This window comes from Thalassophryne amazonica, chromosome 4 (genome assembly GCF_902500255.1).
Source record: "Thalassophryne amazonica chromosome 4, fThaAma1.1, whole genome shotgun sequence".
NCBI classification, from domain to species: domain Eukaryota; kingdom Metazoa; phylum Chordata; class Actinopteri; order Batrachoidiformes; family Batrachoididae; genus Thalassophryne; species Thalassophryne amazonica.
The window spans coordinates 71,875,135-71,887,632 of NC_047106.1; the positions used below are offsets into that span (position 1 = coordinate 71,875,135).

Below are 12,498 nucleotides of genomic sequence, written 5' to 3' on the forward strand. Positions count from 1 at the left end.
GAAGGCTACACATTTGAACTAAAATTCACATTAATAACAAATAATTAGAATCTGAATCGAATTTATTGCCAACTGCCAAGTAAGTTTTCTATTTGATCTGGTGTTGGTGCATTAACAACAAGGAAAAGGAAAAAAAAAACACTTCTGTAAGACGTAAAAGGGTCAAACAGTCAAATAGGCAAAACTATATTCACTGTTATACTTATTTAACAGTGAATATAGCTTTGCCTCTAACCTTCACCTATTTTAAGAGGCCAAACGGTCACATTCTCTTTCCTGTTTTTTATGTACATACGGGATATTTTAGCATGACGTTATATTTAATTCTAACACTCAGTTCATGATACAAAATACAAAAATAACATACAATGCCAAATTAACTTTGAACACGTTCAGAGTGGAGTGATGACGTCATGTCCAAATGAGCAATGCGCGCCCTCTTCTGGCGGAAGAAGGCAATTTCCTCCACGACGACTCGTGTTCTCTCTCTTTCTCCCTCGCGCTCTCGCTCTCTCTCTAGGCCCCGCCCCCGAGCAGGTTGCGGGGCGTGGCCTCGCTGAGCCGGGAGCAGTGCGGACTCAGAGCGTCTGTCGCTGCAGCAGCAGCAGCAGCTCAACTCGGTTCTCCGTCAGAACAACAGCACAAAGGCGGCGACACGCAGAATGAAATAGACGCAGAGCGTGGGAGCTCCAGCACACGGACGACGTTATCCGGCCTCGGATTTTACACTCCAGACACAGATATTTCAGCGCATTTGGACGCGGAGCTCCACCGATGTTCTCGCTGGATTTTACCCTCCGAAGAGTGTCGAGCGCGGCGGCGGACAGGCGGACTTCGTGGCGCAGGTATGTAGGCTTTTGTCTTGTCGGAAAACTGCAGTCCACCGTGTGCGGCCGTGTTTCTTGTGACAGTCAGCGTTTGTTTTATTTATTTACTGGAAGCAGGGTTCGTGTGTGCGTGCGTGTGTCTGTAGCCTACGTGCAGAATGTCTCGGGCAGCATAGCGGGTATCGGACTCCCGTCATCAAAATACACAGTCCCGAGAGAGAAGGAGAGAGAGGCTTTTTGTTGCAGCGATGATGTTATCGCTTCAGCTCCGAGACGCAGCTGGAAGCGAAGGCGAATAAAATCACAAGTCGATCTTTTTTTATGGAGAAGGAAGCTCGTCATCGCTGTGATTAATTAGTATAAAGTTATTAGTCAAAGATCAGATTCTGGTCTTCTTATAGGAGAGTGCCAGACCATTATTATGAAGGCTTTTTTTCTCCCCTTTTCGAGGTTGTAAACGTTTTATGTTCAGATCTTTATCAGTGGCTGCTTCCTCTTTCAGCAAACGGTGGATGAACCCCTTTCTAGGAAAAAGAAAGGCAGTTTTCAGCATTTTTCTTTAAACACCGAGTATTCAGAAGGGTCGTTTATTGTAGTGATGCAGCTGAGTTAATATTTCCGTAAAAATCGTTCAGTTTGTGATAAAAGCATGCAATTTTGCACACATATTCTAAATTAACTAATGTTCAGATATGGAGCCATCCTGGAGCTGATCTCTCATGAGGTACAGGGGTCAATAAAGAATTTAAAAATTTAAAAATTTAAATTCAATTTAAAAATGCTCCAATCATGTTGAAAACTATACCACATTATATGTCTGATCATAAAGATTCCAAAAAGGTATAGTTTGGACTATCTGTGACTGAATGTTCTGGAGTTATGGGGTAAAAACAGCAAAACTGGTGACAAATGTCAGTTTCAGTTTGTACAGGGGTCAAAAGTTGCTCCACTTTTGGTAAAAAAAAAAAAAAAAAGGTGCAAATTATTGGTTGCATTAATAGCATTTTAAAAAGGAATACTTTGCACCATCTGTCATGCTTAGTTATCATGTTATGGGGTAACATATGTCACGTCATAGAATCCAATGGACGTCGACCTTGTTTGACCTTTACTTTGAGACCAAGCATTCAACACAGTCAAAACTATTAAGCCTATTCGCTCAACCAATAATTTGCATCACTTTTTAACAAAATTGAAGTAACTATAACTTTTCTCCCCTGTACAAACTGAAACAGACCTTTGTCACCAGTTTTGCTGTTTTTACCCCATAACTACAGAACATTCATGGATAGTCCAAACTATACCTTTTTGGAATCCTTATGATCACATAAATAGTGTGGTATAGTTTTCAACATGATTGGAGAATTTTTAAATTTTGACCCCTGTGTAATTCTTTATTGACCCCTGTAGCTCATTAGAGGTCAGCTCCAGGATGTCTCCATATCTGAAAATAAACATTAGTTCATTTAGAATATGTGTGCCAAATTTCGTGCTTTTATCACAAACTGAATGATTGTTTTGGTTATCTGCTGCACTATTGGGGAAAATGAGCCAAAATCAACACAATGATGTGCAGTATAATTATGGTTTAAGTACTATATGTAACATAGGTTGTAATTATTAGAGTGAAAGGGTAATATGATGGCAGCTGTTCTTCTGGCTCAGCGTTTGCACAAACACAACAGGAGTTCTACCACATACAGCAAAACATATTCAGGGTTCTGCTTCCAGGGTTGAAGAGGAAGCGGCCTGCTGGTATTGGCTTCTAATACAGTCTGGCCTATCCTGATGGCCAGACGGAAGCAGATCAAAATGACTAATCTAGAACAGCAATACCCATTAAGTGGTGGTGTCATAGATCATAGTTGATCTGTGATCCACACAGACCACCTACTAAGGTTTGGTGCATATGAACAGTGGATAAATTGCAAATTTTAATGTTTTAAAAGAGAGTGTGTAAGTGTTTTTTAAAGTATTGAGTGTGGAAATCCTGATACATAGTTGACGTGATTTTAAAGCAGTTGTGCGTTCAGCCTTTGATGCCTGATACTTGTCTCAGCTCGAGGCAGCCTGGTGCAGGCTCAGCACACGTCAGGGTCCAAACACGGAAGGAATCACTCCGAAACATGAGGAGTTGAGGACAGTATTTTCCTCATGCCATCCTGAGCTCACTGAACCAAGAGTACGAGGAGCCAACGTGGCTGGGAATTCACTGAGGTCACTGCACTCTCACCCCTATTTTTTTCTGACCTGGAAAATCTGATCTGTGACTAAAAACGATGATCCAATTCTCACCTCTGTTATCTGATCCTAACCCCTGCCATTAACAAACTTCCTCTTTGTCACTTTGGTCTGTGGCCATTTGACTTTACAGTTTTGAGCAGTTTTCCGTAGATCTAGCTGTAAGGAATCTCCTTGGTTCTGGATCTATATCCATGTCTGATATTTTATATACCTTAGCTTGAAGAGGCTCATCATTTGTCATTCTTGTATTTTCACTCGTACTGTCTGAAACACTCAGGAAGATTAAAATTTGGTCAAAACTTAGCAAAACATTAATGTGTGATTTTGGTTTGGAGGTGGGGTTGTGCTTCCACATGTCTGACCATTACTTTATGTGCAAGGTGATATCATGTTGGAAATGAACACAGCAGGATTTTAGGTGTTTTCCTTAATGACTACCTCTCTGTCTGTTTCACTTTCCCTCAGGATTGTTGGGATTTAGGAGGCGAACATGGATAAAACTTTTGACATTCCTGCTGACGGCGTACCCGCTGAGATCTCCCTGGATATGAGTTTAAATATGGATGAAGGGGAAGATTTCACAGCGCAACAGATTGTGGGACTTTCAGGAAAAATACCTCTGGTGAAGCCTTATTTCAAGAAGAAACAGAGGAAATTAGATGCCAAGTGCCTCCATCGTGCCCTGGAGGAACCGATACTGACCACTCTGCTGAGTACAGATGCGCTCGTCTCAGGGGATGGGGTATTCGTTCCCAGAAGCCAGCCAGGCCCGACTCCTGGTAACCTGTGTGCAGCAGCTGTGGTGAAACAGAACTGCATGAACCAGGTTTGTCTGAAAGACCCGGGAGCAGGAGACAATAGCACAGGTGGGACTGGTCTACCGGGGTTGATAACCCGAGAGGGAGATGTGGAAATAGCTGATACTACTGCGGAACTGGAGGAGACAGAGTGTCATGGTGAGAGACCTAAGATCACTAATCCTACTCCTGACAGCCACTGCTTTCAGCTGAAACCAGGCCTCATACCAGCTGGAAACACAATGACAGTGACTCCTGCTGACAGTGATATACCTCCATTAGTTGCACCCCAGCCATCTCACCAGGAGGGAGGCACCAAAAGTGATGTCCTCTTAACCTCTGAGGCTAAAAGCATTACAGTGAAAGACTGCACTGGCGTCCTGGACCCCCTTCCCTTCCTGCTCCAGACCTCCCAGTCTGACAAAGCAGAGTTGTTTCAGGATAAAAGTGAAGAGGCCTCTCTGGACATGGTTTTTGAGCTTCTGACCCAGCTTCAGTATCATACTCACCAGTCAGATTCTGTGAACATTTGTGTGGATTTTCTCCAAGGTCAGTGTGTTTATGGCAACGACTGTGCCCACCACCACACCATACTGCCCTACCACTGGCAGATTCACAAAAGCAGCAGTCAGACGTGGCAGAGCATAGCAGATGAATCCCAGGAACATCTGGAGAGACTGTACTGCAACCCGGACAACGAACATGTCACACTTAAATTTCAGTAAGTATATTACTGTTCTATTTACCTGCAGAACACATCATCTTTAAGCCGCTTGTTTTGAGTATACTTTTACATACTTGTTTGCTGTCTTTACATAAGTTTAATAAAGGAATACTGTCATAGAAATTTTTAATGAAATTCCTCAAGCGTTCAAAAGTACAAATGTTCCAACAAAGGTGCCATTAGTGTTGACAGAGTTGAACGGTGCATTGCATACTTGTGTAAATCATAGGTGAATGTGGTAAGCACACTGTTGTGAAGTGATTGGCATTTGTTATATAGCAACAATGGTGCAGTAAGCTGATATGCTGCTTATGAGTGATAAGTCAATTCTGGGTAGGTGTTTTGGTAACAGTGGCCCTGCTTCAGTTTCCTCTATAGCTTCACCACCATGACAAACTGCAAGCTTTGTGACACACAGCTGTTTTTTATATTCATGATAGGTGGAACTAGATAACTCTGTGTGTGTGTTTGATTACAAAAATATGTATGCTTTATTGGTGTTTTATTTTGGTCTTATTATTACTGTGTGTTTGTAGGTGTGTGTGTGGGGAGGGGTGGGGGGGATCAATAAGATATTGCAGTTATTGTTAATTTTACTACCAAACCTTTTTTTAAAGTCCAGAATAGATCTAATTTAAATTCATTTGCTTGTAGATGAGGTGGAAAGAATGTAGTTCCACTTTTATTAAGCATAGGGTGCAGTGTATTGGTTGTAGACCTAATCTGAGTATTATGTGGTGTCACCTCCACGTCAAGGAGAGACACACACATACAAATAAATAAATAAATCATGTTAGACAGTGAGAGACCAATGATTGTATGACTTGCAGAATTGCTTTTTAGATCTAAAACATGGACTCATTCTGGGTTTTACAAATTACCAGAAGATGCAGCGTAAGATATGATAAAATTCATAAGCAGATGTAAGCAAAAAGTTGTTGCAGTGTGCACACCGATTACATTTCGATCATGGATCAAGTAGAGGAACGTTTGGTAGAAAAGTCTGCAAATATGACCAACTTTACAACACAGAGTCAAACAAGGACAAAGACACTCAAATGACCTGCAATTCAAGGAGGGAGATTGCACGTGAACGTTGATTTGGAGGTTGATGATTGTATAAAGAAGTAGAGCTCGTTGGGGTATGAATTGATCCAGAAAAAGAAAAAAAAAATGACCAGGAAGAGTGGTGCAGGCAGAAAGAAAGTCCTTGCCTTGTTCTCCATGTCGCACCCCCTACTTTTCCAATGGTAAATTGTATTACAACAGCAACCAACATGATGGAGAACTTCGAAAGGGTCACATCCATGTTGACGTCATTGGGTGGTCTCAGAGTTACAGAGTTGCAGAAGCATAAATCAGGCTGAAGCGGGTAGAAAATGAATGAAAGTTTATTATTCAACTTTTTCTCATATGGTCTTGTGTTGTAAAAAAGCAAATAAAACTCACAATATATTGTAATATGAAATTGCAAACTTATAAGAATCACACTTCTAAAACAAAAAAGAAAACCACAATACTTATCAAACAGGCACACTGGTATTGTGATGGTATCATATTGGGACATAAGCATGTCTTCCTGGCCCTCGTGTATTTGCCTGGAAAATTCTTTGTGTTATTGTTTATGCTTTATATTTGGTTTGCATCAAATTATTTGAGCTAGTATGTCAGTTTGTAGGCTTTGGAAAAGCTTTAGCATGCAGTGCGTGAATGCATGAATAAACTGTTTGTCCTATTTATTTATTTATTGAAAAACAAGAATTGTTGGTATCTTGTACATCTAGGTTGTACAGTGAGCGCAAACTAATTGTAAAATTTGGGGAACTTTGATGCACCAATCCACAAAGCAATTTTGTTTTGCTAATGTGATACACTTCTACCTGTCTGCCACCTGCTGGGCATGTCTGGGCTTGTTGCAAGGAATCATCTTATCACCTGCATGAGGGAAAGTAGAAGCAGATGTGGTGGAAGTTACATAGAGTTTGTAATAAGTTTGTTTTTTCAGTCTAGTTCTATTCTAATGTCAACACAGACATTAGAATTGAAAATTCTAACTGATTCATTCAAGTCAACTCAAGTCTGAGTGCATGTACTGGTGCTGCACTTTACCGCATCCACAACACCACAATCCAACATCCAGGATGGCAGCCACCCTGGCAGACATCCAGTCCATTCCCACATCTTCCTAACTGCCAGTCACCCTCTGCACACCGTCATCAGAAATGAGAGGAGCCTCTTCAGCCATAGACTGCTCCTTCCCAAGTGCAGGACCAACAGACCGAAAAACTCCTCACTCAGGGGGAGGAGTAGTAACCAGTAAACCAGTAGTGAGCAGTATTTCTGGTATGTACAGTTGTATGCAAACGTTTGGGCACCCCTGATAATTTTCATGATTTTCCTTTATAAATCATTGGTTGTCTGGATCAGAAATTTCAATTAAATATATCATATAGCAGACAAACACACTGGTATTTGAGAAGTGAAATGAAGTTTCTAGTATTTACAGAAAGTGCACAATAATTATTTAAACAAAATTAGGCAGGTGCATAAATTTAGGCACCCTTGTCATTTAGTACTAATTATTGGAACACAAAATTGGTTTGGTAAGCTCATTGACCCTTGACCTCCTTACACAGGTGAATCCAATCATGAGAAAGGGTATTTAAGGTGGCCATTTGCATCACTGTGTTTGTCTGCTATATGATATATTTAACTGAAATTTCTGATCAAAACAACCAATGATTTAGAAAGGAAAATCATAGAAATCATCAGGGGTGCCCAAACCTTTGCATACAACTGTATAGTTTTTAGTTATATTTGTATTTGCAAATTGTTTTTTACTTTTACTTTTGATACTCAATGTGCTTCTTACCCTGTATGCTGCTATACAATGCTGCTGGAACCTCAATTTCCCTGAGGGAGTCTTCCCAAGGGATTAATTAAGTTCTGTCTAATATAATCTAATCTAATCTGATTCATTAATAACGCTAAAATTAATTGTTTAGATCCATATGTTTTTCAGCATGAATGTAAACCTTCTGGATTTTGCTTCACATAAGTGAGGATTTGAAGATTTAGAGGTTTGTTGCTGCTGCTGTTGTTTTTGTAGAAATAATTCAGTAGGTACAAAGATCTGAAATGGCGCTAAAACATTTATGAAGATAAATTTGATGTCACACTGCATGACTCAAGAAAAGCAAATGAAACCTCACAATGCTAGCTAAACTCTGATTATAGTAATCTTGAGTGTTCTAGTTTTACTTCTACAATGCAGCACCACATAGTATTGATAAGAGCCATATAAAAAAAAAAACACTTTTTTTTACTTTGCTTTGTAAAAACACATAAATACATTAAGAAACAGCTTAAATAGAAGCTAGTTTTTGTTTGTTTGATCTATATAAGTGTAATATCAAGGTAAATGCAAGTGTTGGCTTGAGATTTGTTATTAGCAGATACTTAATATTAAATGATTCTGATTAGGATCATGACGAGGAAGAAAAAACATTGATCGGGACAGCCACAATTTCCGTTCATCCTTAGAAATAGTCAATAATTTGACTATATAAATACAGGAAGATATAGGATATAAAGATATAGGTAAGATATATTTAGGATATAAAGAAATAGGGAGATATATTCTCGCTTTATAAACCAGACTTTAAGTCAGTATTGGAGGTAACTGCTATTTGTCTTCATGTCCATAGATGATCTCTTTTGTGTATTCCACTGTTTCCAAAGCCAGACATATGATTGGCTCGACCTCAGTCCACAGCACAAATGGCAGAAAGCTGTGAACTTCCATGACCCTTAGCTGCCTTTGTGTGGTCACTGACACAGATGCACTTGGCATTTTCTTTCTTGCACACTCTCTGCTTCCCCTGCACACAACCTCACATGCACATACACACTGCTTGGCATGCAGATGCTCGCACAAATCCTCTGCATAGAGGAGCTCGTTGGCTTGCAGTGCTCTCACGCACATCTTTTAGAAGACAGAGATAAATCTCTCTTTCACTCTCTCACACATGCATGCAATCATTTGGCAAGCCCTGGTGGAGTAACATGAAAAAAGCATGAACAGTTTGCTGAACCACATGCTTGCATTGTCATTCGCTTGTATGGTTCTAATCAGGATTATTGACACCCTTATATTTTAAGTAAACCTTTTACAATATGTTCAGAAATAAATGCAAACAACCCAATTTTTATAAATACACTCACACACACACATACACACACACACACACACATATATATATATATATATATATATATATATATATATATATATATATATATATATATATATATATATATTGTTTTTAAAGGCAAACGTTATTGGGCAGCAACAACAAAATGGAATGCTTTCATAAAGTGAAATAAAAATACAATGTGTATGGTGCCAATAACATGTTTTATGGCACCCTTTGATGAATTTATAGGAAATCATCACTTACACATCAGGTTTTCTTTATACAAGTCATGGGATGGATACATGAACATTTCCTAGTCACTGAATATGTCTTTACTGAACCTCCATCAGTAATTAAGAAATACAAACAGTGTGGTGCTGTGTGGTAAATCTGTGTGTGTTCCAGTTGTTTTAACTGAAGAAAAACTGGCAGTATGCTGCACATAGTACATGTGCAACCTCAGCCATGGAGTCCTCTGTCATTACAAGTCTCCCTAATAAAGGAAAGTGATGTAATGCTAAATAAGGATGGGAATTGAGAATTGGTTCCAGTTGAGAATGCTGTCAGTTCTTTTTATCAATGTCTGCATAGTTTTATGGCAGTTCCATGTGGCAAAAATCTGTTTGATGCCACATCTGATGTCATGGTGCCAATTTCTGCATCTAGCAACAAGGAAAACAGCTGCAGTGGTCCACAAAACATGTATAGGCCAACATTTTCCCACAGAAAAAATCAGTCTGGCATTGATAAGGGAACCTATAAAGAACTGGACAGATAAACAGAACTGATAATTGCCTTGATATGGACAAAACGTGGGATTAAGGACCTTGCTCAAGGGCACCTAAGTAAGTTGTCTGTCTGATGTGGAATTGAACCCAGTAGGATTCAACTCTCCGTTAACAAATACGTCTTCCAGTACATTTTCTGTTACAGCAAGGACACGCACATCCAAAAGGCATAAAAGGCGTGCTGGATCAAGAAAAATTGTACCAAAAATAGAAATGGAATGATCCGCACCACCATAGCGCTCCCATACAAAAAGCTTTATTCAAAGATACTTTTTTGTATGGGAGCGCTATGGTGGTGCGGATCATTCCATTTCTATTTTTGGTACCTTTTTCTCTATTAGACATTATCAATTTTTGAGAATGCATCATAACTTCAAAACACAAAAACAGTCTTTGTGTGCTGAATGTGTTGTGTCACATCTTATTCCTGTTAAGTGTACAAGTGTGACATCATGTGGATTACAGTAATAAGTAAATTATTTGTCACCTTACTGTCTAAACTGGGTAAATGTAGGAATGCAGAGGCCTAGTCATCAACATCACATGACACGGCTTTTGTTGTCCTTATGTCTGCGTGGATAATGCACACAGAGGAATGCGTGTGCGTACACAGATGTGTTTGTGTTTGAATAGTTGTGTTTTCAGCTGAAACTATGCAAAGTGCATATTACTACTTCACAAACAGGATATGCACCTGGTGGTGTCAACCCAAATTCCTCAGAGGCCTTTTGAATGTGTTACACAGTCAGACAGGACCATCTGGTTCACTTGACTTGAACAGTAGAGACTCTTAAATGTCAGCGTAATTTAGCTAGTACATCATCATTATGACAAGTCATTATGTTTACCTCTGCCAACAGAGTTGGGCAGAGCTTGTGTTTTCACTTCTGTTTGTTTATCTGTTTATGAACAGCCTGGAACCTACAATTGTCCATATATCGTCATGAAATTTTTACAGAGGATTCATATCCTGATCGGCAAGAATTCATTCATTTTTCAAGGTCATAGGTCAAAAGTCAAAGTCAGGAAAAAATATTGGAAAAATCCCTACCCTTTAACATTCAATGAATTTCCAGAAATTCATAACTGTCAAATGATCAAATTTCTTTCATATTTGAGAGTGTTATGTAGGATGGTATCCTTTATCGACTGACAAAGTTACAGATTTTGTGGTCATTTAAATTTAACATTGAAAACCCCATTTAATGTATGCTGTCCATTTGGCTGCTCCTGTTGTTTTGTTCGGGGCCGCCACAGCGGATAGATCCGCATTGGTACTTGGCGAAAACCCCATTTAATGTATATTTTACATTATATCTTAACCAAACCAATCACTCTCATATTTGAAAGTGAGGTGCAGATGACACTCACTATCACCTGAGAAAGTTTGATCCAGATCTGATCGGGATTGTGGATTTTACGGACATTTGAATTTAATAGTGAAAAGCCCATTTGGTGTACATTTTGAATTATATCACAATCAAAAGTGCCTCAATCAGTCTCATTTGTGACAGTGAGGTGCAAACTGGCACTCTCAGTGAATAGACTAAGTTCTATCCACATCTGATCCTTATTGCGGATCAAACTTAGTCTACTTAAAATTTTTTCCAAGGTAAAAATGTGGAATTGGAAATTAGTGTTGGTGGAGGTTTGCGCTCTACAAGCGTGGTGCTCTAGTAACATTTTATATCTCTAAGTCTGTCGTGTGTAGTCTGACATTTTGCTTGATTCCATCCTCACAAAGGCTGTTCTGTATGATAAAACTCCTTCAGATTTATTACCCCCATATTGGCTATGTCATGATGCTTTTCCCCCTTTTTGTGTCTTTGTGACCCACATTGTGAGCTTGATAACTATTCAGGTCAGGGCTGGGAGTATGCACTGGTGCTTCATGGTACCATATTCACCACATTACAGAACTGCTTTTGGTCCTGGGTGGTAACCACCCAGGCAGGCTACGAGTCCATCCTCACCTCTCAAAAGTAACCATCTGTTGCCTTGTCCAGCTGATGTGGTCTTCAACACAGAGGCACCTGCGTGCTGGATTTAGGGATAGGACCGATCCGATTCCGGATCGGTATCAGGTTCTCATACCAACGCAGTTCACTTATCGGAAAATACTGATCCAACCCGCAACATTTTCCGATACCAGAGAAGAGCCACTGTGAATCCTCTTGACTGCTGTTGTTTGCTCTCTGATTGTTTACTGCCGAGCAGGAGGAGGGGAGGTTTTTGAAGCTGCTGGGCTGTTTGAGAGAGCTCTCTTCCACAGTGTTCTAGCTACAGTTAGTGGCAAATTTCTGCTCGGCTCGCGGGTTCAAATTGTCTGTTCGTCGAGCACAGGTTTTCCAAAAAATTAACTGAATTGTTGCTTAAAATGTGTGCGAGAGAAAGACAGAGAGTCAGGGAGACAGACAGAGAGAGAGAGACAAGAAGTCAGGCAGAGAGAAAGAGTGCTGTTTTTTACTCTTTAAGTCTATAAAAATAAGGCTGTCAAAAATAAAGTACTTAATTCTTTCATCAAAACATCAAATCTAGGCTTTCATCGTACAACCCCAATTCCATAAGTTGGGACGTTGTGTGAAATGTAAATAAAAACAGAATACAATGATTTGCAATTCCTCTTCAACCTATATTCAATTGAATATACCACAAAGACAAGATATTTAATGTTCAAACTGATAAACTTTATTGTTTTTGTGCAAATATTTGCTCATTTTGAAATGGATGCCTGCAACACGTTTCAAAAAAGTTGGGACAGTGGTATGTTTACCACTGTGTTACATCACCTTTCCTTGTAACAACACTCAGTAAGTGTTTGGGAACTGAGGACACTCATGATTGGGTATAAAAGGAGCATCCCCAAAAGGCTCAGCCATTCACAAGCAAAGATGGGGCGAGGCTCACCACTTTGTGAACAAC

At 39.7% G+C, this 12,498-nt stretch overlaps 1 protein-coding gene across 1 annotated transcript in view; it reads left to right on the forward strand.

Annotated features, from left to right (window-relative positions):
* The first annotated feature begins 598 nt into the window (after positions 1–598).
* tiparp (TCDD-inducible poly(ADP-ribose) polymerase) overlaps positions 599–12,498 on the forward strand; it is a 72,117-nt gene continuing 60,217 nt past the window's right edge. Inside the window, exons 1-2 of the mRNA XM_034168100.1 lie at positions 599–845; positions 3,537–4,589. Of these exons, the coding sequence (XP_034023991.1) occupies positions 3,562–4,589 (1,028 nt within the window). The 5' untranslated portion in view covers positions 599–845; positions 3,537–3,561. The remainder of the gene's footprint in view (positions 846–3,536; positions 4,590–12,498) is intronic.